Source organism: Abramis brama (genome assembly GCF_963993115.1).
Source record: "Abramis brama genome assembly, chromosome: 24".
In the NCBI taxonomy this organism is placed as follows: domain Eukaryota; kingdom Metazoa; phylum Chordata; class Actinopteri; order Cypriniformes; family Leuciscidae; genus Abramis; species Abramis brama.
This window is the reverse complement of record NC_139986.1, coordinates 23253303-23280856: the sequence shown is the minus strand read 5'-3', so window position 1 is coordinate 23280856 and position 27554 is coordinate 23253303. Positions and strand designations below refer to the sequence as shown.

General features: G+C 37.1%; 1 protein-coding gene across 3 annotated transcripts in view; it reads left to right on the top strand.

The window, feature by feature from the left end:
- Positions 1 to 27554, top strand: part of mmp16a (matrix metallopeptidase 16a (membrane-inserted)) — a 58618-nt gene that overhangs the window by 3507 nt on the left and 27557 nt on the right. The window contains exons 2-5 of one of the 3 annotated variants that reach the window (XM_084102203.1): positions 11304 to 11452; positions 12208 to 12222; positions 12708 to 12830; positions 17096 to 17400. In XM_084102203.1, coding sequence (XP_083958329.1) covers positions 11304 to 11452; positions 12208 to 12222; positions 12708 to 12830; positions 17096 to 17400 — 592 coding nt within the window. Of the gene's footprint in view, positions 1 to 11303; positions 11463 to 12207; positions 12223 to 12707; positions 12831 to 17095; positions 17401 to 27554 lie in introns of all 3 variants that reach the window. The other 2 variants (XM_084102204.1, XM_084102205.1) reach the window with 2 other exon arrangements.

Genomic DNA, 27554 nt, shown 5'->3' with positions numbered 1-27554 from the left:
AAAAAGCTGTGAAATAGCGCCAGAGCTGTCAGTCAACAAAAAGCGTCACTGTGAACAGATAAAGCTCTGTCTCACCTCTCCAACAAAGCCGTATTCTCTGCAGAATGACATGTTTGGATGATGTTTGTCACTTCGTATAACATGATGTGTGTGTGTGAATAGAGTTCAGATAGAGTTCAGCCTCCAACTTTCTATGGCAGTGTCTTTCATTTTGCTAATGTTACGTTAAAACAAGAGCGAATGTTATTTCTGCCGCCATGGCCACAGTGATTCACCCCCAAAATATAGATGCATATGCACTGGATGTATAGGGCCGGGTGATATTATGACCCTTTTAATGATATTCAATATATATATATATAACATAATATTTATGTATTTGCTCTGAAATGACCCAAAAGTGACCAATCTTTTTTTACCAAATCGGCAAAAAAATCAATGCAAGAATTAACACTGCACTAAATAACACTGGGTTTTTATTATTAAATTATTAAAACCTAAATCTGCTCAAATATTATTAAATAAGATGTCAAATTTTCCATTGATATGGATCAAAATAACATCACATCCCAATAAACTGCAATATTTACCTACAAATATTTTACTGAAACATTTTAATATGTGAAAAACACTATGCGGAGACTTCCATTAACGTTCTTGAGTGACAAGATAACGCAAACAAGTTACTGATTTGAACTGATTCACATAGATAAATTGAATTTTGTAAATATTTATTATATTGCCTAGCTCTAATTGTATGCCAGTGTTTTGGGGATAAAAAATATTATGTGGAGACTTTCATGAACATTTTTGAGTGATTGCTTAATTGATTCATATAGATGAATTGAACAAACTCTGATGCTACTTTGAAAAATCAAAGATGCTACTAAAACTGTTTTAAAGCTCTCATACTTGAGAGTCATAAGACAAAGAAAAGATTGTCATCTCAAACATTTCATAAATATTCAATATATCACCCTGCCATAATTATACATTGGGGTTGAACAATATGCAGAGTTAAATAAAATATTAACACTCTCATTCTGACAACTAACACATCTCACTCAGACATTTACAAAGTATTCAAAATATCACCTAGCTCCTAATATGCCACTGTCTTGGGTTGAATATGTCAGATTATAGGTCTATATTTAGATAATCTGTGTATCACATTATTCCGAGGCACGCTTTGGATTTTGTCACACTCATACAAGCCACTTGCACATATAATACACACACATTTTCTCTCATGCTCAGCTCTCAACGCAACACACAGCTTCAAAGAGAATACACAATGCGCAACTCATCCCATAAGCCCTTCGCTTTAACTTTACATGTGTACTAGAGTCCTTGAGTTCTGTCTATTTCACTGCCTGACACTTCCGATCACAAGAACTCTTTGAATAATGGAGACATTTGACTTGGTCGGTTTTGTTCCTGAGTGCAACATTAAAGTCTCTTTTGATGGCGCATGAATGAACAGAAGCTCAAATGTTCATTAGATCGTGTTTATACATTTGCAGTGCTTGTGAGCGGCATTTTCTGTCTTGAGGCCTACTGTGGACATGAGTCAATTGTTGACCTTTTATCAGCTCTTTATACACAAGATCATCCTACTGTATGTGTCTGCATGTTTGTGTATGCATCAGTGCATGCATGGTTTGTGTCATCATGTGTATTTCCAGGAAAGATCGTATAGTGCTCTGTTTCATGTAGCATGTTGCGTTCACACATGGTCTCTCTGATGTCAGTTTGGCTCTGTACTGCGAGCAGATTTTCGCTGTGGAGGGGACGACACATCCGTCTGTTTATCTGTCAGAATCATGTGAGAACTAAAGCGCACCAACCCAAACACAGTCGCAAACCTAACGCGCGATTCTGTCTGTATGCAATGCCCTATTTCTAGCTTTCTTACTCCCCGGACGTTATTTTCGTTCTTTTCTGTCTCACTCACACCGTCCCATGCTGTTTTCCTTGGCGTAATGTTTGTGTGCTGAAAGAGACTGTTGCTCTTCAATCTTTAATGGCACGGGTGATTGCTGGTGTTGAACAGACGCACATGACACTATCAGCCCTCTTGAGATGTTTGGGGTTTTCTATTGACACCGTTGGGACCTGGAAAAAATGTTCTTGCAGCTCAATCCAGTGATGACTGGATGCCAAGCTCACTTCTATAGCACAGCCACTGTAAAAACTAACAATGTGGTATTTCGACATGACCTGACCCTTGAAAATGACTTTTGTTGGTGGAACCGAAGGTAGTCCGGTTTATTCAGTCATATTAAATCATATTACATTTTTAAAATCTTTCAAAACCATTCACATTTTACAGTATACTGTATATTTAAAATAACATAATACGACACTACTAATGATACTGTCAAATTAGATTTCATGAGGTTCTGTATGTGTGGAATACCCGAATGATTTACTACATTTGCCAAAAAATGTGCAGTACAACAGGAGCACAATGTGTGAAATACTGTTTTCCTCAATGCACTGGACTGAAATTGACCTTTCATTTCAAGTGTGACGAATGAAATGGAAGCAAAAGCCACAATGTTAACATCTAATCCATGCTTAATTAATAATTTAAAAAGTCAAAACATAAGACATGAAGAAACCCAGCAAGTAATAGCCGTCATTTCACCATCTAGGTTATCTATAGACCCGATATTCCAAGCTATGAGTAACCCACTTCTACCTTGAATTTGGTTACATGTCGTTTTTGACAAATAACTGCGACATGTATGATATTCCATCATGTAAACAAAGTCAACAGTGATTACAAGGTGTTTGGTTTCATTTCTTTGACATGTTCTATGCGTAGCCTGTGCATCTATTATTGGGCTATAGTTAGAAGCCTTTTCACTGCATTTTCACTGACAGTCCAAATTTTGTCTTGTTTTAGACTAGACGTCAAGGCTGTGTTTGGATGGCTATTCACCGTCTTTTAAATGCAAAATTGATTGCTGGGAATGAACTTAATTAATTAATCATTTAAAAAGTCAAAACATAAGACATAAGAAATAAGCACGCCACAGAATTTGTAGCATACTGCTTCACATATACTATGAAATATTAGAACATACAGTACATACTGAGCAGTATGCAGTATGCTAGTATTCAATTCATAACATGTAGCAACAGACACAAACCTCTCTCTGGAGGGAATGAACTGCGAATGAATGAAAATGTTTTGTTTGGAACTGGGTCGAGAGGTTAAAAGCATGCTAGACCCGTTATAGAACTGTGACATTCTCTGACATTTGGCCAAAACAGTCGGCAGCGGTTGATGGAGGGCATGAGACGGAGGGGGTAGCCATGGAGATCCCTTGTGCGATATGACGGTTTGGTATGTGTCCGGATTAATAATTTAGTGCGTGTGAAAACGGATACCAGAGAGCGATAGCCCTTACACACACACACTTATACTCATTTAAGCACAAGTGACACAAGAGATCCGTTGTGTCTGGTGTCACAGCTCAGCTAAAACACACAGCAGTTAAGCACCATTGTGTGAAACGTTCCGTTTTTAATATAAGCCACACTATGTGCTTAGAAACACACATATATAACACGTATATGTATGGAGGCAGCAAAACAGTCATGACGACTCAAATTGCATGCTGGGATTGGAGGTTAAATCACACAATAAAATGAATTAGCCTTGCAAAGCTTTCCAATCGCCCATAATGATCTCGTTGAATTATCTGGAAAAGTTCTGAGCAACTTGATTAGGAATTGCTAAAATAGTGACTGTTTTCACTCAGGTTTCCTCAAACACTCCCCTCATCTGCCATTGGTCAATCTCCCGTTCCAAACTCACCCCATTGGTTGAGCCAATGTTGCTGTTGCCGGACTGGTCGGGATGCTCAAACAAACAATTTTTTGAAAGCACCACAGAGCGAAACCTTTACACTTTTTAACTCTAAAAAATAGACATTTCACCTCTAAAGACGAACAAAGGATTTCACAGGATAGAATCAGAAGTTTTTTGACTACCCAAACAACAGTCACTTATTTATCTGTTATCTATATTACATCTGTACACACTGCCATGGTCCCATCCTCTCTCTGAGGGTTTCTCGTTGCTAATGAAGCATTAGAACGGCATTTAGGGTTCAGCTTTGATGTTTCTATGAGGCTAATTAGGCCTCGTTTGGATTATTAGCTAGTGATCCATGAAACGCATCAGCTCTGAAAGTTCACTGGTGTGGTTCAGCGATCAGAGTACGGCATCAGGTCTGCTCCGGCCCGAATCATATCATGTGTGATTTTGGTTGAGCTTTTTGGACTTCAACAATAAAGTAGTAAAAAAAATTGCACAATCACAATAATTATCCTGATTAATGGTCACATGGCATTTGTGGATCAGGTGATTGGCTCAAAAAAGTTTCCACAAAAAAGTGCCTATGAGCAAAGATGACAGCAAGCAGCTCATATACTTCCAGAAAGTCCTGCAATAGCCAAGTAACTGTCACTGAGATGAATGGAAATGTTAAGGATGTCTTTCTCATTGACTAGTTTGCTATTCCAAACACAGAATGAGCTGAGCACTGATTGGTTACAAAAATGAAAATGCATTTAAAATAAACTGAAAAGGAACAGTTTCCTGCAAATCTAACAAACCGGGAATGAATGGGTTGGGAGATTTAAAGGTAGGGTAGGCAATTTTCGGAGAGGCTAGCAACAGTAAGCTAGCTTTGAAAGCATACGATCCCACCCTCCCTTCAGAGCGTCTCCAAAGCCACGCCTCCTTCAAAACACATGAACACGCTCAGCAAGGAGCAAACAAAATCATCACGAGAGACGGCGTTAAACTACCTCATGTCACAAAGCACATAATATTACAATAATAATGAACGTAAACAACTTAAAGAGCTCTGGACCGAATGGACCGAATTCAATGATTGGATGAACATTTTATGGTCCTACACCTTCCACAGACGATATATATATTTATTACATGGCTTGGTTGAATTCTAATGTAAAATGGGGTCTGTTATTTCTTGATAACAGACCGCTGCTAAGTATAACACACCGTTGCCATGAAAAACAGAGCGTTGCTATGGACGGAAGAGAGACGGAACAGACTATTTTCTTTAGCGGAAGCAATGCAATCGTTTTTTAAATCAATAAACTCCTTTTTAAATCAATATTTTGTGTCAAATTATTGATTTATTTGGTAGGTAGCCATGTAATAAGTGGGATAATGTAGAGCGAGGCGGTTGTTATAGCGAATACAACCCCTTCAACCCGTCAGGGTTGTATTCGCTATAACAACCGCCTCGCTCTACATTATCCCTTACATATACATATAAATACATTTAGACCACTTAACTTAGTGATTGCTATCAGGATGTGAAGAGACTTTCAACCAGCATTACAAAGAATGTTTCTGGAACAAATCACATACCCTGCCTTTAATGGTAAAAGGTTGAATATCTGGGCTAATAACTGAAAGTTTGTAAGATTGAACTGCAAATGTGTCTTTCAGTTAAAAAAAAGTGTATAGTGAGGTGCTTTTGACAGCAGCATCTGTCAAGTAAATAAAAGTCAATCTCACCAAAATACTGTATAGGCGACATGTATGCCCAAAGCTTTTTGTTAATTTGCGACACAGTCCACATCCAAAGAGCCTACGTATTTTGTGTCCTTGTTGTGGTTTTTAATGGCCCAAATCTTCTTGAAGCTGCACCAAACATGTTAAGCGTTCCAAAATCCAAAACCACCTCTCTCCCTCTAGAGGTCCCCGGGGGTAAAAAGTCCTCAGAAAACCTCTTCCCTTCTCTTAAAGACACAGTAACTTAGAATAAATATGGCAAAATGTACAAGTCATACACGTTACCACAGAATCACAGAATAATCCATAGTTATAGAATATATCTTTGAATGAATCTGTCTTTACTGTGTTAAATGTGTTTCTGCTCTGATATGAAGTCTGATATGATTGACAGAGAAGTGTAAGAAAACATTGACCTGCTGTGTGGAGTTCAGCTGTCTATCATGAGCAGATAAAAGAGGGCATATATCACGGGAAAACTGAAAGAGTAAACGAGTTAACACACCAGTGAAGGCTGAACCGAAAGAGCCAAACAAACATCTTGAATTATCCTTCTCTTTTCCTTCGCTCGTCCTGTGTTTCTTTTTTTTTCCTCGCTAATTATATGTGGTGTGACAAAGCAAGTGCACAGTATGTGAATGTTTGAATGCCAGCTAGCATTCTATAAATCTCCTATTCGAGCAGAAGAGCGCTGTAGTACATTTTAGGTCAAATGAAATACTGATGACTCTTAATGTAATTAAATAATTATGATTGATCACATGATTTCGATATCGATAAATAAATTAAATTAAATATAGCCTCAAAATTTTTTTTTTTAATTATTCATTTATTTTATTAATTATTATTATTCATTTTACACTATTATTTCTAAACTCATCTGTGACCAGTTTTTAAAACCCTGCCCTTTAACACTTGTTTTTTTTCTTTATTAATTATTATTACTATTATTACCATTAATAATTGTACACTATTTTTTTCTAAACTTGCCTGTGAACAGTTTGGAAACCCCTGCCCTTTAAAACTTTTTTAATTATTAATTTATGTTATTAATTATTATTATTATTAATTTTACAAAAATAAATTCTAAACTCATCTGTGACCAGTTTGTAGACCCCTGCCCTTTAAAAAAATTTTTTTTTAATTATTAATTTATTTTATTAATTATTATTATTATTAATTTTACACTATTTTTTCTAAATGTGTCTGTGACCAGTTTGAAAACCTCTGCCCTACAGTTTAGACCAAATGGGTTGGGTACATAAAGTCAGCCCAAATTAGCTATTTAGCCATTGTTTAAAAATGGAGTTTGTGATGTATGCTCCACTACTGGCAACAGCATTGCAAAAGTAATGATTTCAAACAAGTTTCCATTGATTTGGACAAACAAATAATCCCACAACACTGGTTAAACCAATGTCGTTATGTCTAAACCAGTCATGCCTTTCAAGCAAACAGATTGCAGTTCCGTTTGGTGCCAGAAATGGCACACTTCACTTTTAAAAAATAATACAGCCTTTCTAAAACCTTGCCAATATTTAACGCAATAATGCACCATACCTCCCACAGATTAAGTTGAGGTTCACTGTGTTTATTTATACTTGTGGTTTTTGCCAGGATTTGAGGTATTTTGCAACCTTTGGGGTTTTATTGAGGTTTTGAAACAAAGCCTGAAAATGTGAAGCGTTGGGCGTAGACGCCGGGCAGCAATAGCTGTGTTGCGTTGTGCAATCAAATAATGGCACCTCTGCACAATGCCGCTCACGAAAAACGTGACGTTTGCTGCTCTGGTCTTGTTTCCTCACTCACTTCAGGTCTGTGCATTATGCAACACCTCATCACTTATGTGTTTGTGAACCTGCACTTGCATAGATCCACTTGGATCCCGTTCCAACATCAAATTAGGTAATGATTTTTATTCATGAAGTCAGACTTTCAGTGCCAAATGCCTGTGCCAGGTAAAAGCATGATTCTTGTGCAGGGGTAAAAACCTCTGACGATAACAGATCACTGTTGAGCTAACAGCATGCTGTGAGTGAATGCAAATACAGGATATATTAGCAGAGTGTTACACTTTCCAGACATGCCATTGGCCAGGGGTGAAGGTCAACCAGTAGGCAGAGGGAATTCTGTGAGGAAATTCTGAATGTATTGGTCAAGTTGGCAGGTCTCTGTGTGTTATACTGTATGTATTTTAGCTGACCCCTAAATCATATCTAGAGGAAAATTGAAATGCTCAGATGTTGCTCTTTCATACCTCATATAATAGATCTAATGGAATTCTCCACTCCAGTATCACCATTGTCAGATGTTTCTACTAAAATTTGTTTGTAGAGAAAATAAAAAAACAGAAACAAATGAGACTGCTGCTGACATACAGTAAGATTAAACTTGGAATGTTGGAGTTTGATATAATTTGATAAGAAATGTTTTAGTTTATATTGAAATAGTTCTGATTGCAGACTTCGTATCTTGGTGAATCCGAGCACAGTTTGAGACACTGTTGAGATCTTTTCTGAAACTCTGGACACATTTACTAAGGTTGATGTTGATCAACTATTGAAAAATAGTTTTCGGTAATTAAAATAAAACTGATATACATATAAATATTAGATAACGAACTTCAAACTTTAATGAAAATTAAAAATGTTGCCTTGGCAGCTAACTTGAAATAAATAAGTTGAAGTACCAAAATTACCTAATCACTTCACGACCACTAAAAAGTATGTTTTATATAGTATGAATGTGTGTAGTATGAATGTAATCTGGATGAATACTACATCCACCATGTTGTCATTATCATGTGACCTACCAGCGTCTGTTGTGTCACTTCACTGTCATTCATAAATCCTGTCCTGTGGCCTCATGGGAATGTAAAGTGTCCATCGAATGCACACTTCAGAACCTCACCAGAAGTAGTAGGTCATCCGGGTGCTTTTTGCCTACTCTTTTATGAGTACTGTCAATTCAGACATACTTCTTTTGTCACATACTGTTTTTTGCCTACTATATAGTAGGAAAGTATGCGATTTCAGATGCAGCCATAGTGGTTGGGACGGGATACGCGATCGTCAGCACCACCGTAACTTCCGGTCTGATACTGCTGGCCTGGTGCTGCTGTGATGTGTGGTTCTGCAGTCACCTGACCGCCACAGGTTCCTTTAGGCATTGACAGTGGTGCTATAAAAAATGCATAATTCCCAGTGAACAGCTTTGAATAGAACGTCACGTGTTGTCATCTCGAGATTATAGCAATTACGCCATTGCGTGAACGCAGCATAACACACCTCAGCTAATTATCCTTGCGATGCATAACACATAAAACAACTTAAGTGAATCAAGTCCTTTTGATTACTAAGTGTGTAATGGAGATATATTCATGTGACTGTTATATACTGTATTAAGCTTTCTGCCAGGTACACAGAACAACCTGAATTTGTTCTTTATTCTTACTTGGGCTTGATGAATTCTCAACATTCCTGGTAAATAACATAAAAAGGTTGTGTGGCGTTCTGTTGAAGTCTTAAAAGTTAGTGACCTAATTTTCTTCAAGATTGGTCCTATCTTTTCGAAGTCAGTTACAGAAAAAGGTAGTTTGGTCTAATCTAAATCTGAAAAGTAAGAGTGATTACCTCTTGTATAACTGCTAGTTGGTCAAACTAGTTATTACGACACAGTCTTAACATAGAGGCTAAGTTTATGCAACAGGCCCCTGCACTTTAAAGTATAAGTACATACTTGTGCATTAAACTCCTTAACATGATTTACCAAAGTAGATTATGTTCCTGTATCAGTTTCCTTGTTGACCACAAACAACATTCGTTTCAACCTATAAAATTTTTAGAGCTATCATTCCCATTGATTTTATGTTATGGGTTGGCTTATGATTGTTTGATAGGAAAGTTATTACAAATTTACAATGTTGATCCAGGAACGTCATACTTGGGTAAATTGTGTAATGCTTTTTAGTTTAGTATGTCATACAATTAAGTTTGCCAGCTCCAGGACCTTTAAAAAACAACTACAATGCTGAATCTCACATAGAAATGTCTAGATCATATTTCACCCCAAAATTAAAAGACAAAAATTAAATAAAAAATTAGCATATGAAAATTATACTTGGCTTATTTTGCATAAATATCATTACAGTAAGGCAAAATAAATATCATTCTCATTACTGAAAATGATCCACAATGGAAAAATCTGCTTCATTTTCTTTATGAAAATATAATTAAAAGCACAGAAGGTACAGGAACTCAGTTTGCTCAGTTTAAGATATGATTAAATATAAGCCAGTTATATCTTTGCACATGGGCTACAATTACTAATTTAACTGTTTTTCTTAATGCAAAGTTTTATGAAAAGTTTTTTTAGATTTATTTTTTATTATGTCGAATTCTGCTCATAGGGGATGAAACAACTAAAAACACCCTGACACCATTTGCTCAAGGAAGTTGGCAATTCTTTAATACTTTTATATCCTAACATTATCTATTCCAATAAAACGACCATCAACAGCCAATCAAAATTCAGCAGTTGAAATTTGACACCAAAACAACTACAGAATCTATTCGTTCTTCACATGCGCTTGGATCAGAATAATTGCAGCGTTTAGCTTTATTTTCATTTTTTTCGTGTGGTTTTGGGGTGAAATATGACTTTCTTGAGAGTTTTTGTTTAACTCACACCACAATACCTTTTTAAGAGCCAGATGACCTTAATGTACAGAGCAGAGGTGATTCAACCTCTCTCTTGTGCATTTGTGTGTCTATATAGTGGACTTCTCTTTAACACAGCCACAGGGACTTTAGTAAAGGGCACATTAGGACAGGGTTGTTCTTATAGCTAGAGGAGAGATCTGAGCGGAACTACAGAGGTGGTGATTCACACACACACGTTGGGTTTCCATGTTTTATGGGGACTTTCCATAGACATAATGTTTTTTATACTGCACAAAATTAAATATTCTGTCCTCTAACCCTAACCCTGCCTCACAGAACACTTTCTGCATTTTTACATTTTCAAAAATCATAATTTAGTATTATTTATAAGCTGTTTCCTCATGGGGACCAAGGTCAAAAGTGACTTGTATCACTATCTTTCTGGGGACCACACACACATATACACACACACACACACACACACACAGTGTCATGATGAGTGTTGCAGAGTTGTGATGAATTTGGCTGTTGGCTGAAGGCAGCAGATGGGTCAGCAGAGGATCCGTGTAAGCACTTCCTACTGCTTCTCTCTGGCATTAATGAGAAAACCACTTCAAAACAAACTCAACGTTCTTTTTAATCTGCTAATGGCAGTAACGGTAGCAGCCGCCATGTTTCTACAGAAAACTCTTTCAGCATGAGTTAGTTCAGCTATGCTAAAATAATATAATTATATCTGGATTATGTGTAGACTTTTAACTGCATAGGCTATATTATTTGTTTTTCTCTCACTTTCATAAAAAACTGTCAGAATGAGTTATTTTAGCTATGCTAAGAAAAAATAATAATTCAGTTATATTAAATTATATATACAGTTATATTATATTATATTACAATGTACTACAATGTTGTTGCGTACAAATGTAAATAGTAATTTATTACACATTCTTATTATACGCGATTCTGATTGGTCGATTATGGAATGTTGCTGTGAAATCTTTATGGAAGTAATGTGTAATGATTGAACAAAAGTCTCTCTCTCTCTCTCTCTCTCTCTCTCTCTCTCTCTCTTTAAGGCTTGGCTGCAGAGGTATGGCTACCTCCCTCCCACAGACCCCAGAATGTCCGTCCTGCGGTCAGATCAGACCATGCAGTCTGCTATCGCTGCCATGCAGCGTCTCTACGGCCTTAATGTCACCGGTGAACTGGATAAGAACACCATTAAGTGAGTAGCAGTTACGCTCTCACTATAGCTCCCATATTGACTGATTCTGGGTCAGAAGTTTAAGATGATGTTGTTCTTCTCAGAGACTCTTTAACATTGCTGACTGTGCACATTGCACAACAAAATGCCCATAAGTGCCCTTAAGGTGATTGACCCTGTTGAAAAGACCAGTAAAGATGGATGCCAGTTTGGTGACCAATCATGAGGTGTTTTTACCAGCAGTGGCGCTAACAATACAGGTCATGGGTTCAATGCATGAACTAATACAATGAATGCAAAGTCTCTCTGGGTTAAAAACATCTACCAGATGCATATATTTAAATTTGAATATTCTATACCACAAGCTAGATCAGTGTAAACCAGTCTGGTCCAACTTGAAAATGTATGCTGGCCTAATTTGATCATTTTAGTAGGGTAAAAAGATGGGGAAATACCTGATTTAATTTCAGAAACGTCTTCGCAAACTGCTCAAAGCTCTAAAACACAACATGATAAATGTATTGATAATATAAAATGTATAGATCTGTATCTCCTGCTTACTGATTATGATGTACAGCAGTGATTCCCAACTTGGTGTATAAGACATTTTTCTAGTTTAGTGTTATTAAAAGGTACTTGAGCCTTTGTGATAAGACTGAGGAGCTTTATATGACTGAAAATGTTGGGAAACACTGATGTACAACATCTGGCCGCTAGGATCATGGTGATTTCATAACTCTTATGTGCTGTTTTGCTTCCTTTTTGCTTCGGCATAGTGATATCACCATAAGGTGAGGCTGATTCTTCTCTTGTGATTTGTTTTTATACATTCAAAACCAAACTTGTCTCTCTCTCTCTCTCTCTCTCTCTCTCTCTCTCTCTCTCTCTCTCTCTCTCTGTGAACTCTATTGAAGTTGTTCTTAGCAAGATCAGAATGAAAGGAAGCTGATTTAGAGTATCATGAAATATAAATTAGTGATAGTGGAAAGCATTCATTAGCTGATATTTGGCTTCTCTAGATGTTAGTATTGGAATTGGATATTAAAAACAAGGTGGTCCTACTGCTACTAAATGCAAAAATACAAAGTAAGTTAATTATGCCACAAATATAGTTTGACATGATGTATATAAACTTTCAATTTGAAACCTCATGGAATTTGAGACGTTATTCTGGAATGCTAATTCATCAAGGAACATTTTAGAGGCCCAGACAGGCTGAATGTCATGAGTGAGAAGCAATGCATTATTAATGAATCTACTTCTTTCTCTCTCTCAGCTGGATGAGGAAGCCAAGGTGTGGGGTGCCAGACCAGTTCGGTGGTGCCTCGAAATTTAGCGTCCGAAAAAGACGTTACGCCCTCACAGGGCAGAAGTGGCAACATAAACATATCACATACAGGTGAGCTACAAAAGCACACTTCCTTTGTGTGGATGTGTGTGATATGAAATGCATTTATTGTTCTGAGATTTCTGCACAAAAAAAAGAAAAAAAATTCTTAATCAGTATTTTTGTCTCGTTTTCCAGTAAACATCTTTAAAAAAAGATACATTTACTACCCTAAGACCCTAAGACTTGATTTCAGATAAAGTTTTTCTTTTCTTTTAAGCTTAAATCTAACAACATTTTAGTGAGGGTTATGTTTAAATCCATTTGCCAATGGGGTAAGAAAAACACATATATTCTCTGAAAACAAGTCTTAATATTTGATGTAATTTTGTTTATCAAGTATAAATGTATCTTGTTTTAAGGATGTTTAAATGTGCTCACTGAAAAACGACACTAATACTGATTAAGAAAATGATTTTGGCCAGGCCAGCAGCAGTGCTGAGATAATTAGGCTGTCAGATTCTTCTCCCTCACCTCACTGTTCGCCTGCCAAACTGCCTTCACTCGTCCTAAATCACTCATCTCTTCCCCTCTCCCAGCTGGCCTCACTCCCCATGAGTTTACAAACCTTTATTGGAATGACTGTAAAGGATCAAGTTTCACTAAATCATTCGAGCCAAGTTATTTAAAGACTAGATACATTATATACACTACCAGGTTAAACTTTATTTTAAGGTGTCATTGTTACAATGTAATTATACATTTAATTACTGAGTAATATTAATTAACATCATGTACTTACTATAGGGTTAGGGTAGGATTTGGATTTGGTTGAGGGTTAGTTGTATGTAATTATGCATAATTTACTGTTATTACTATGGTAAGTACATGTAACATATGTAACAAGGACACTATAAAATAAAGTGTTACCCACTACCATTTAAATGTTTGGGGTCAGTAAGATTACTATGAATGCTGTTCTTTTTCTCTTTCCATTCATCAAAAAGTCCTGAAAAAATTGTATCACAGTTTCCACAAAAATATATTAAGCAGCACTGGTTTCAAATTTGATCATTGTTTCTTGATCAGCATTTTAGAATGATTTCTGAAGGATCATGTGACACTGAAGACTGGAGGAATGATGCTGAAAATTCAGCTTTCATCATGAGAATCAGAATCATGTATTGCATTTTTTGCCCTACGTTGGTCTTATATGGCATCAACAACATTGTGATTTGTACAGTATCGTTGTGAGATGTATTATTCTTACATGATGCTCTATAAAAAATGTATAATCCCACAGCTTATGTATGTATGACCTATATTCAAATATAACTGCATTACATTTGCCTCAAAATAATTTGCCTGAGTATTGCGTGGACGGGTTTGTGTGACAGACGCGAAAACAAGAAAAAGTCCCCGAAAAGCAGACCAATACTCCTAGAACATAACAGATGTTTATCCACCTAAAAAAGTAGTCCCACCTGACAAGGATGTGTAACAGTGCACAGCTCGAATAACAAACATTCTTACTGAATAATTCATGTAAGTGCTTTAACAAAAAACAAAAAAGCTTTATGGCGTTTTGTAAACTGATGGACACGAATAAATTACAAAAGACCATACAGTGTACCAGCATACTTTGATATGATGTAAATCAAACAATATGGTCAACTGAGGAAGAGAGATTTTGAGAAAGAGAGAGAGAGAGATTATGATTATGTAATGGAATGCAGCTTGGTGGCTTTAGGCAGGAGTTTGTGTTTGTGTGTGTCTGTGTCTGTGTGTGTGCGTGTGTGTGTGTAGCCAGGCTGAGCAGATGGGTAGGCAGATGTTCCCTTCAGCACTCCCTGCTCTCTGTCTTGATCCAGACTGTACCACCCTTCACCTTCCCCCAACCCTGGATCATACCATGTGAACACACACTAACACACACACACGCACATACACACACATACAGAGCCCTCTCCTCATCCTCATACTATAACAAGCACAAATAGCATCACTGTGCGAGTGTGTGTGAGTGCGAGTGTGTATGTGTGTGTGTGCTAATTGAGTTGGTCTCAAAGCAGTCTGTGTTCTCATAACCACTGACACACACAGTCGTTCACGTAACTGACATGGTTTCAATATCGCCAGCTAAAGACTTGGAAGAACAAAGCGCAGTGTTGTGTATTCAATGTCCAGGGGACTCTTTCGTGTGAGCCCTTGTGTTTACATGGGTTTAGACGGTATAATACCACAATTTGTATAGTAACAGCATGTATAATGAACAACACTGTTGTTGCCTTTTGATTTGGCAGAAGCTCATCTGGGCTGAGTAGAATATTTAGAACACCAAACGAACACTTTAAGATATTTAGGATTCAGTATGAGCTCTGTGGACAGCTTTTGTGGCATAATGTTGATTATCACAGAAAATAGCTTGTAATTTTTTTTTTAATGGTTGCAATAACACACTTTCATTGGATGTATACCAGGCCGGCATCTTTTTCAAAATATGACTAGATTTTAAAAAAATATTTTATTAACATATTACAGGTATATGTTTTTTTTTTTTTCAGTGGAAGTAAATCAAGCCAGTATATAATTAAAAAAAAAAAAAAAATTATTATTATTATTAACATTTTTGTTAAAACACTGGACTGGCATTAATTATTCACTACAACTGTGTTTACTTTGATCTATAAAGTCTAAATCTACAGAATTTACTAAATTGTCATTTTTAAATGTTTATATATATATATATATTAAACTGTCAAAACTTTCAAACAAGGCCTTCAAATAAACAGACTTCTATATTCTCTATTTAATTCTGAAAGGCACACAGCTCTGCGTTGTATAGAGGACAGTATCCTTGCTGTTCAGTTTTCCTAGTGGAAAGACTTCCTTCTGCTGGTGGTGTAGTCTAGTGTTTAAAGAGCTGGGCCAATAGCCAGACAGTTACAGGTTCAAACCCCAAAAGAGGTGATATATGAATTATAACCATTGTGCCCTTCTGACATACACTTAACCCATACCTGACGTTATGATTTAAAGCGGTTAGATTGTGGAAACGATTTCCACTGGCACTGTTCATCAGCCAAGTGCTTTTTGGCATCCAAACCTGATGCAAATTTATGCACCTTTTCTCAGCGATTCTTTAACATCTACTGAATCAATTCTGTATGTAGCAGATGAGAAGCACCGCTGGAAGTTTTGTAAGACACCTCGCACTCCGTACAGATAACAAGCTTCACGGCAGCTGAACTGAAAATCTAAGCCTGGAGAGGAAAAGAAATATATGAAGGGTCATGAAGTTCAAAGACAGGATTATGATTTCTGGGAAGTACAGCTGAGAAAGAAAAATACATGAACAGTGGAAGCCAGATGTTGATCTAATAGTTTGCTCTCACAGACAGAACAACTGTATGAGGATGATATCAAACCCCATCCTGCACCACCTGGAGGGAATGAGAGAGAAATAGAGATAGAGAGCTTAGGTTTCCCTGAGATATTATGTCTTGTAAATATTTTAAGAGGCACAGCTTTAATAGAGTTTAAATTCCTCAGCACATTTGAGAAAACAGCTGCTACTGAGTTGATAGAGAGTTTTGGCTAATACACAGACACTAGCACCAAATACCCAATATTACACTTAAGTATTAGAGTCAAAATCTGCTAAGGGCTAATTAAGTGTAACAAATCATTTAAAATGAAACAACATTTTATCAAACTTTGATAATTGCCTTAATCTTTTAAACAATACATTTACAATACAATACATTTGATAAAAATCACCTGTCAAGTTTATAATATGGCCTATTTTACATCAGCAAATGAGAGTCAAATTGGACGTCTACAGGACTCATCTCAAGATCACACATTTAACAGTTCATTTATTGCTGAAATTATGAAAAAGGATCAGTCAAGAATTTAATTATTGAAAATATTCAAATCAGGAGTGCCAGAATTAGAATGTGTAGTTCGTGCATAAAAAATGTTCAACACGTTGAACGATGTTCACTAACCTGGTGAAGTTTTTCAATTGGATTGGCGTTTATTCTTTTTAGCATGCAGTGTGAAGCCTTTCTCTCAGTTCCCTGATCATTCCGATTCAATTTCAGCATGTGAAGAACAAATGTATGTTTTACATACATTATCGTCTTTGACAGACAGCATGATGAAGCCGCTAAGGCCGCCTTTTTCACCCTTTTCTCGAAAAGCTGTGGTCTAGTCAAAACATCTGGTAGTATGGGTTTCTATATACTTCATATTTATGTGCAACACAGAGTTATTTATTTGAGCATTGCATGTAAAATTCACACTTTCTGATTGTTGTCATCTAATCTTTCCAGCATAAAAAACGTCACGCCTAAAGTGGGAGCGGAGGAGACCCACAACGCCATTCGCCGGGCGTTCGACGTGTGGCAGAACGTCACGCCGCTGCGTTTCGAGGCAGTTCCCTATAGTGACCTGGAGCGCAACAAGAAAGATGTGGATATTACTATCATTTTCGCCTCAGGTTTCCATGGCGACAGCTCCCCTTTTGATGGAGAAGGGGGTTTCCTTGCACACGCCTACTTTCCTGGTCCAGGGATCGGAGGAGATACACACTTTGATTCGGATGAGCCCTGGACACTAGGGAACCCTAACCATGACGGTATGTAAACCTGTTTATATTGGTCGCGTATAAACCCAGCTTTATTGGAGAATAAATCCCAGTACTCTCTCCATTAAAGCGAATAACTTTGTTGTCTTGCCCCTGCTTTTCTAGACTGCACTAGAAAATCTTACGTACAATACATCTATTCTGGTCAGTTTACATTCCTTTAAAATGAAAAGCAACTGATATTTTGAGAGCATTTTAAGTTTACAAGTTTACATAATCAAGTAGTTTTGAAAGTTGTTTGAGGAACTTGGTATCAAGTAAACCAGATTTTCAGCAATTTTATATTCTGCTTTTTATTTTTTTTCTGTGAAAATATCAGCACTTTTTACTTTTGGATAAATGTGACCTTGGACCACAAAACCAGTCACATGGGTCAATTTTTTGAAATTGAGATTTACACGTCACCTGAAAGCTGAATAAAAAAGCTTTCCATTGATGTATGGTCTGTTAGGATAGGACAATATTTGGCCGATATACAACTATTTGAACATCTGGAGTCTGAGGGTGCAAAAAAAATCGAAACATTGAGAAAATTGCCTTTAAAGTTGTCCATTTATGTTCGCGATTGTGCTGCATTCACTCACAAAAATAAATGTTTTATATATTTATGGTAGGAAATTTACAAAATATCTTCAAGGAACATGATCTTTACTTTATATCCTTATGATTCTTGGCATAAAAGGAAAATCAATAATTTTGACCCATACAATGTATTGTTGGCTATTGCCACAAATATACCCGTGCTACTTGTGACTGGTTTTGTGATCCAGGGTCACAAGTGTTCTGCTATTTTTCCACACTGGTCTATTACAGTATTGTTGTTTCATTGATTTCAGATTTACCCACCCCTAAACAACTCGTACAAACTAAAGCAAACTGTGGTTTCTGTACACACCGGTCAAATGGTCTCTTCCTGTCTAGGTGGGCATTTCTTGACCAGAATAAACTGCAGCATAGATCGGACACTAAGCCAAAGTCTGTCTCTGCAAGACCAGATTGTCTCTGACAAGTGTTGCCAGATCTCACTTGAAAAAATAACCAAAAAAACGAAGACAAAAAAAGCCCAAAGCGACTCAGTTCACCAAAATACACCACACATTTGTGTGGGTTGATGGTGTTAATTGTTGTGTGGGATAGTAACTATTTCTTCTATTCATATGAACATTTTGGAGTCGAAAAACTAAATGCACTGTAAATGAATCCTCAAAACTGAAAACCGTGACTTTACAGAAAAAATAACCTAAAAGGTGCGTAAACTATGCAGACATAGTTGCCCGGATTCTGATATCAAGTGTTCTGAATCAGAAAATATAATTTGTGCAGAATACATAGTGTGGGGGCAGAGCCAGAACGCTGTCAATCATTTGACAATTGAATCCATTACCTCAGATGTGTTAAACTGCAATATTACTCATCAACTTTTCAACCAGAATTTTTTTTTATACCAATGCCACAGAGCAATAATAAACTTGGCGTGCAACCCAATTCACAGTATTAATGGTATCCACACAACATGCTATATCATGACCACTTCTGAACCTTTTCTAACTAATAACACGGAACAAACTCGTTTCACATAATTCCAAAGTCTTAGCAAGCATTTGGACCCAAACTTATAGTCACAGCTCATCCAGCTGCAATGCATTGCAACACAACAACCAGCTAACCTTCCTTATCACGTCAACATAGAGTCCATTTCCACATCAGATTAAACATTAAAAATGGTCATTGTGAGATAAAGTCATATTGTGACATAAAATAAGAAACAATGTTATATTGTGAGATATAAAGTCACATTGCAACACTTATGAGATATAAAGTTGCAATTACGAAACTAAGTTACAATTAAGAGATATTGAGTTATTTAAATGTGAAATATAAAATATTGTGATATAAAGTCACATTTTAAAATATAGGTCACAATTGTGAGATATAAAGTTGAAATTATGAGAAACAAAGTCACAACTGACAGATATAAAGTCAGAGTTGCGAGATATAAATTTTATGCGCCAGAGAATCAAGCGTGCTTCCATCTTTAGAATTTTTTGTTTTTGCGGTAGCTGTATATTTCTATACAATATATATATATATATAGAAATATATATGTCGAAGAGTTATTAGCTGGTGAAGTGGATTTGCTTTTTGTAGAGTTAGTTAAAGTTATCATGAACATTGTAATGTTTGAAGTGGATGTCATAACTGATGTACAGTAAGTAGACCAGGAAGATTTTAAAACCGGCGGTTCATTCATAAATCCGTAAGATCTTACCTTCATGCTGTGGAAATACAAACCGGAAAAGAGAACGGAATGAGCGCGCCGCTGAAAAGGGGCGGGGCTACATAAGATCTATAAAGTTATGAGATATAAAGATGAAATTATGAGAAGCAAAGTCACAACTGGCAGACATAAAGTCAGATTTTGAGATATAAATATCATTGTGAGATGGATAGTGAGATATAGTCACATTTTACCATATAAAATATTTTGTTGTGATGCAATTCTGAGATATAAAGTCAGATTTTAAGATATAAAAGATAATTTGTGAAATATAAGTGACAAGAAATACAGTGGTAATTACAACATATAAAGTCACAATTTTATTATTCATGTTTTACCCTGAGGCAGAAACAAGCCTCTATACTTCAATATCCTCTCCTTCAAATCTAACTGCCCTCTCATCCCCCATTTCCCCTGCACTCATTCCTAGCTCTTCCTCTCTCTATTTTCTCTATTTTCTACACTTGTCATCCTGCTGTTATAGGAACCCTTTAGGTATCTCTCTTTCTCATTCACCACATTTCAAATTGTTGCCATTTTTGCCATCTATCTTTATAATAGGCCTACTTGCATACACCCACAAAGCACATGGTCAAAGTGCGCCTCTGTCAAATCAATCCCCTGTTGCCGGGCACGATTGTTGTGTTTGTTTTGTTGACGTGCAGTGAGGGACTACAGCTCTCAGAGGCCGACACATCCTCCCTCACGTGGGCCGACACTTCCACTCTCTGCTTGTGGACATCCTCTCTACCTCTCCACTGTCTTGTCAGAGAGTTCGGCTGTAAGTAGGTCAGCCTGTGTGTAAAAGTAGCAAGTGATGGGGATTTTGGGAGTATAAGGGGACACAGCTCACAAGATGTTTAGTCTGGGTTAGGGGGACAAACTACACAGAAAAATGCGCATTTCACCCATGTGCGGTCACTATTTTCAAATTCGTACCTTCTCTTTCAATTTTATCGCTTTGCTTGGTTTCAGAAGCAGACACAAGGAACATTACGGCTGGGCTGTAGAACTTTGTGTGTGTGTATGTGTGTGTCTGTGTGTGAGGGAGAGCAGTAAGACCGCACAGCAGGAACAATCTCCTGTTCTTATTCTAGGCTGAGAGAAAGAGAGATTGTCTGTGAAGATTAAGATGAAATGCACAGAATGGAGCAATAAAACCATTTGTTTACTTGTACAACTGCAGCCAGTTTAGCACCAAAACTGTGAACTGATGAAGCTGTGTAGCTTCTGCCCTTATGGGTGTCGTGGTGCAGTGGTTGAAGATCTGGGGTGGTAACCAAAAGGTTGGAGGTTCAAATCAGCATGCCAAGGTTTGATTGGCTAGCATGGTCCCATTAGCCTGCTAGTAGATGCCACAACTACATAATGCGGTCAGAAAAGCATCTTTCTCCATTGACAACCATTCAAAGAGTCAAGTGTCACTATTATTATTGCTTATATTTGAACTCGAGCTCAGTAGTTTTCAAACTTTTTAATGCCAGGGACACTCAAATATAATGATGGGATTATGATTTAATGAAGGGATCCTCTTCCTAAAATATAAAAGCATCTACTTTTACACTGCGTGAGTAAAAATATTGATAGCTTTCTAATATTAATATAATAAAAATGAAAGGTTAAGTGGGGCATTATAAAGACAACGTATTGTTAAATTTAAGTTGACAGCATATCTTGTTGTTAGACAACACTATTAATGTTAGATGTATAAACCTGAAAATATATATTTAATTCGACTGTATTTGTATAGCACTTTTCACAATAACTGAAATTTTCATAATTTCAAATTCTTTAAATGTGTTAAAAAAATTATTGCAATTAATGGTTAAATTTATATACCATAACATGTTAATTAAAATGTTTTATTTTTTTAGTCGATGGCATTAAGTTTGGCAGAAATCTACATTGTAAGAAAAGAATCTGTAAAAATAATACAAAATTACGAATACCTTTTCCGTTAAGTTTACGGACATTCCCGTCAACCCTAAAACACAACAAAATAAAGTGCATAATTCAAAGTATTGTAAAATACCTGTGAAAAATCAATACAGAAAATTCCTTCATATTAGCATAGTACATTGTGCCATATTTTTACAGACTGTACCGGTAGTTTTATATCTAATTCAAATCAGCCTGTATGTAACAAGAAAACCTACAATATTTCCAGCTGCCCATACAGGCACCATTATACTCTTGAAAAGATAAGCAGCAAATGTTTTGTTTTTCACCAAAATGTCCCCGGGGAGAAGTCCACACAGCCGAACACGGATTCCGACGGATTCTGAAGTTTCCCGCACTCTTAAGTTGATGCGATAACATCGGCTACAGTGGAAAATATGGAACATTCATGTGGTTGCATTCATGCAGGAAATTAAAATTCCAGAGTGATATTTTCTCTCCCTCACCCAAATCAGGGTGAGACGGGGTCTGTGTGTAGGAAAAACAATCGAGAGTGAGGAATGCCCTGAATGTTTCCTGAATCAGGAGACATGCTTAAATAATTCAAGAATTTCACCTACATTTCTGATGAACACATTTAGTCAAATGCAAGAGCAGGCAGGAGTCATGGCTCGTGTTAGAGCAGTGTGATGATGATGTTGGAGGAAGAGGAGGGAGGAACTGAACATCTGGAAAGCTGTGCAAAGAGCAAGCTCTGTTGGAAGAGAATAACTGGCCAGATAAGTGTGGATGATACAATAAATGCGCAGAGGAAGAGGAATATAATATATTGCTTACAGTATATATTGCATGTCCACATGGTGCAGTTGGCTATCAACATAGAGAAAGTGGTGTGTGTATGTGTGAATATTGATTACAGATGTGCAAAGTTACATATTTTCAAAATCGACCTGTCAGTGGCATAAGATAGATGAAGACTGTATAATGATACTGAAAAATCAGCTTTGAATAAATAATTATTTTAAAATATATTAAAATAAAAAAACGTTATTTTACTTTGTAATAATATTTCACAATATATTTTTGATCAAATAAATGCAGCTTTGGTGAGCATGAGCACTTCTTACCAACCACCAAAAATCTTACCAACCACCAAAATTGTCAATGGTAGTGTATATTATATTTTTCTTTTCTTTTTTTTCCAAATAAGATAAACATAGACAGCATCAACATAATCAACAGATTGGCGGCAGTCAAAAATAAAACAAGTTATTGCAGAAGATTCACAATCCAATCGAAACCTGATAGATTCAACACATTATAGAAGTTAAGTGCAAACGCGGTTTTATGTTGTCTTGTTGAAATCATTCCTGCATTCATGTTGTGTCAGAATTACTGTAATTATGGGATGACAACTCTGAGACTCTGAGCTGTTCGCATCCTCAGACTCAGAAATTATTCATTTCTATGGCAACTCTTACAACGGCAAAACAGATGTATGCGCGGCTTTGTTCTCGAAGACATCAAAACATAATGACTGCATGAATTCACTTCTAAAAATGTTGAAGAATAGTGCAATATTGACTATACTTAAAACGATAGAAACATGACAAAGAAGTCGGCGCGTTAGTATAGTTCAGCAAAAACAAATGTTTTTACCAATTGGAACCTCGTAACTATGGAATTTCTGACATTGTGAATGCAGCATCTGTCATGTGACCAGCCTGTGATTTCATTGTTTACTCAAAAAAAAAAAAAAATTGCAGCTAAAGAGACTGTGTACACAGTACACACTTAATATAATACAGTATATGGCAGAATTAGCATTTATGAATAACCAATATGTGATTTGAATGGCCTGCAGACACTGCGTTGTACTGTATGTGATCCATATCCTGTGTGTGTAAGGAGAGCGACTCATGCTGCTACACACCAGGCCTGCTCTCAAAATAGGCTCTCACCCACCGACTGGAGCATTAGCATTCCATGTGGGTAACAGCAGCACCTTCCGCCGGCACAGCCTGCCTCTCTCTCTCTCTCTCTCTCCATCTCTCACTTTTTCCCTCTCTTCTCATTCAAAATTTGTCTCACACAGCATTGTGAGTGAGGCTTTGATAACCTGACGTGTGAGTGTTTAAAAACGGTCCTTAATCTCTCCTCACTCTTTCGTGTGTCTGTCTCAAGGCCACTTCCTCTGGATTCAGTACCAGCCTGTTTTAATCCAAGCCTTGTTAGCTTGCTAAAGTCAAGGAGTCTTTAAGATACTGCCTTAGATACTGTCTTCCTTCTTATAAAGCAGTTTTATAGTGAATTTAGTGTAAAAGTGAGCTCATAAATGTGGATTCTCATTAAGCTGTATTGGAAATACTGTTATATGTATTGACACAAAAAAAAAACAAGGCTAGAGTCTAATATAGTTTAAAATCGGACATCTGATCGCTTACAAAAGTACTGTAACTACTGCACACCTGTACTTAGCAAGCTGCATGTTTTGAGGTCACATTCATGTTGGTTCTTAGCACAAAAAAGTTTAATGAGTTGCGCACCAAACTTTAATGTTTCCACGATTTGGGGGGGAAAAATGTAATCTAATTACATTTTTTTCTGATAAAAATTGTGATTTAAAATAAAAACAAAGATTGCTGTGCATGTTTGTAGTGCTGCACAATTTGGCCAAAATGTTGTGATTGTTTATGAACTATACTAATAGTAATGATCATAAAAAAAAAAAAGTATTTAAAACAATATAAGAGTAGTATTTTTATTTTGCAGCACAACTGTAAAAAACGCAATACTAATATTTATGGCTGTCTTATTTTTTGCATTTTCATTAAATCGTTTTAAAATTTCGTAAAATTTCGTTAAAAAAACACAGGAAGCCAGGTGCCACATGTTGTGTTCCCAAATGCACATTATAAGCGACCCAAACTCAGATCAGATGCAGAAATCAAGTTTGTGTAGAGTAAACTTCACTATGAATCGAGCCGCTCTGAGAAACTCAAAACACTCGATCATGAGCTGCTCACGTGTAAAAGACATTGGCTCTGTCCGAAAGCTTAAAAATGCTTCCTTCAGAGGTGGCCTTCCAAGGAGGGAAGGCATCAAGGCACGTCCAAATTGAATGTTAGCTTCTTGTCTCATGAGAGACCTTCATCTGATCGATTTTTGATGGCAGCATTGATATATCCTTCGATGCCATTCCGTGACAGTTGAGCTAAAAAATAAACACGGCGTCTGAAATGTGCTGTTTGTTATCAGTTTGGGTGTAAATGTACTTTTTTGGCCAGCGTTTTCACTTTCTAGCTAGAAATGACTATTGTAGTAATTAAATATTCGCTTAGTTATCATCACCAAAGCTCTCTCTTTTTAGCTTAAGATCGTTAAACCATTACGCTGCCTCAGAAGTCTGTCCGAAATCAGTTTCGTGAGGTACTTTCGTGCTCAAACGCTGTCGGCAAAGTCATTGCCAAGAGTCAGCTGACTTAGTTTTCCGACGCAGCCTGTTGCGCTTCACTCTGAAACAAACCGCGCATATATATATTTATTTAACCGCAGCCTTTGCGATTTGATAATCATGCTAAGCCATATAGCGTTTTCTGTTTTATTTTGATCACGCAGCGACTAATCGACTAAAGTTCTAGTTAGAACTTTTAAAAATTCTTAACCATGAGCAAACACTAAATATTCTACAACAGTACTGCGTTTTTGAGATGGTTTTTGTTCAAGGTCAGCATATATATTAGTAAGGATGAAGATCTGAATTTGAAACGGGAAAAGCGGCGGTAGAGCCAAAGTAAAGGCCGTAGGTCTAGTCTAGACGTGAGAACCGAACAAGAGGAAGAGAGGGGGTTTTGGACAGAGGAAGAGAAAATAGAGAAAGATGGCCGGGCAGCTGTTCTTTCCACAATGCTTCATCTGTTCATGGGCACCGGCTCATTTCTTCACACCCAAGAATGAACCTGAACCTGATCTCTCCTGGAATCAGCCACGGCTAACAAAAGAGCGCTAGGAATCTGAGTACTCAGCGTTCTCTTCGTCTCCCTCTTTCTAACAAAAGCCCTCTTGTTCTCAACTATCCCATGTTTTTAATCACCACTCATGTTGAAATGAAGAAATGTTTGTAATCCATAATTAGCATTTCAGAATGGATTCCTCTGATTTGCAGTTCAACTGTGTGCTTTATGAGCTGTGTTGATGCTAACCGCTAAGGCCTACTGTTTTTACTGTAATGATCTGTTAGCATGGTGTTCTTAGCTGTGTCTGTTTATTGAGCATGAATCAGCAAGGGTCTGTTTGTGGGGTGCGTTAGCATTGCTAAGCGAGGGTTTGCTAGCAAACCGTAATGGATTGGGTTAGCAGAGAAGAGCATTAGACTGGTGTATTTGTAGGGTTTGCTAGCAGGGTGTAATGACTTGTGTTAGCAGGGTGTAAAGCAACAGAGTAGTGATTAGCATCAAATCACTGAGTACAAAACTAATAGGTAAGTATTTCGGATGTTTCACTCAAGTGTCGGTTGTTCTCAAATCAAACCAAACCATTTGTGCTGTGTTTTTGATTCCCTCAAATGTGTAGTGCTGTTTCACAAAGTTTTGTTTATGATCTCCATGTGACCGTGATGTTATAATAGATACTACCCAGAAGCTCTTTGCGCACTCAGAAGAAAGAAATCGTTGGGGAAAATCAAACATGGTTCAAGAAAAAGAGGGGAAAAAGAGGGGAAAGGAATTTCTCCCAAAGAGACCAGTTAGGCCTTGGGCATTTACTGTTTTCTCTGAAATCCTGTTGACAACGCTGTAAGTGTGGGTCAGTACTGTAGCAGAAACAGATTTAAGATTATAAAGAGGAAGTCAGTATAGCAAATGGTAGATTAATGAAAAAGAGTTCTTGCTCTGTAATACCTGTGCTTTCTGTCTTTAGTTGAACAGGACGTTTGTCCCCCAGCAGAGAGGAAATCCGTATGGGATATAAAAAGGGTGTAACGTGCCCCAAGGGTATCCTGACTGATGTCTTTGTGTGCGTTTAGCTTTTCATTTAAAAGACGCCCGGTGCCTCAATGTCACAAACATCCACACGTTCGCACACATCTTGCCTTACTGAATTGCTCTCCATTCCCCTGAGAAACGCTGAGTGATGTCATATCCTTTGAAGGCTAATGAATCCCTGAAAGTTCATCAAGCCGTTCGCTGTTATTAAAATAATTTCCTGGCAGTGAATTTGGCAGAAAGGCATGTCAGTCATTCAGCGGTGTGGGATGATCCACTTCGACATTTCCCATCTCGTGTTTGGAATTAAGCGGATGGATCCATCATCTGTAATCAGAGCCCAGGTCTCTGGAGCCGCGTGTCTGTGTGTGTGTGTGTCTGTGTGTAGGAAGCTCATCATGCGGCTTAAATAGCCATCGCTCATTTCGCAACAAGCGGAACTGACATTAGAAAGAAGGTGAGATGCAAAGAGAAAAGATTAGAAACATTTTACTAATTCCCTTTTGCATGATGGGATACATGCGCATGAACCAATTGTTGTGCCTCTGTTCCACACAGAAGTGTACCATGGTGTTACCATGGACATCATACTATTATAATGCCATGTTTTTTTTGTTCACTCCCTTAGAAAAATGTACTATGGCAGTACTATGGTACAGAGACGGTAATACTATGGTACTTTGAAACATTCTGTACCATGGTATATAAATTAATGTACCATGGTATTTACATGATTTTCCAAGGTACCTTTAAGGTCCATGGTCCTACTATGGTAAATAGTAAAAAAAATAAAAAAAATAGGGTGGTACCTTGGTCATTTTTGAAGGGTTTACTGTGATAAAACTATAGTATTATGTCAAGTACTTTTGCAGTACCTTAGAGTAGCATGGTATATTAATATGGAAATCATTCAGTACCATGGTATATATCAATGTTCTGTGGTATTACCATGTTTTATTGGACATTTACCAATAACATGTTCTTTT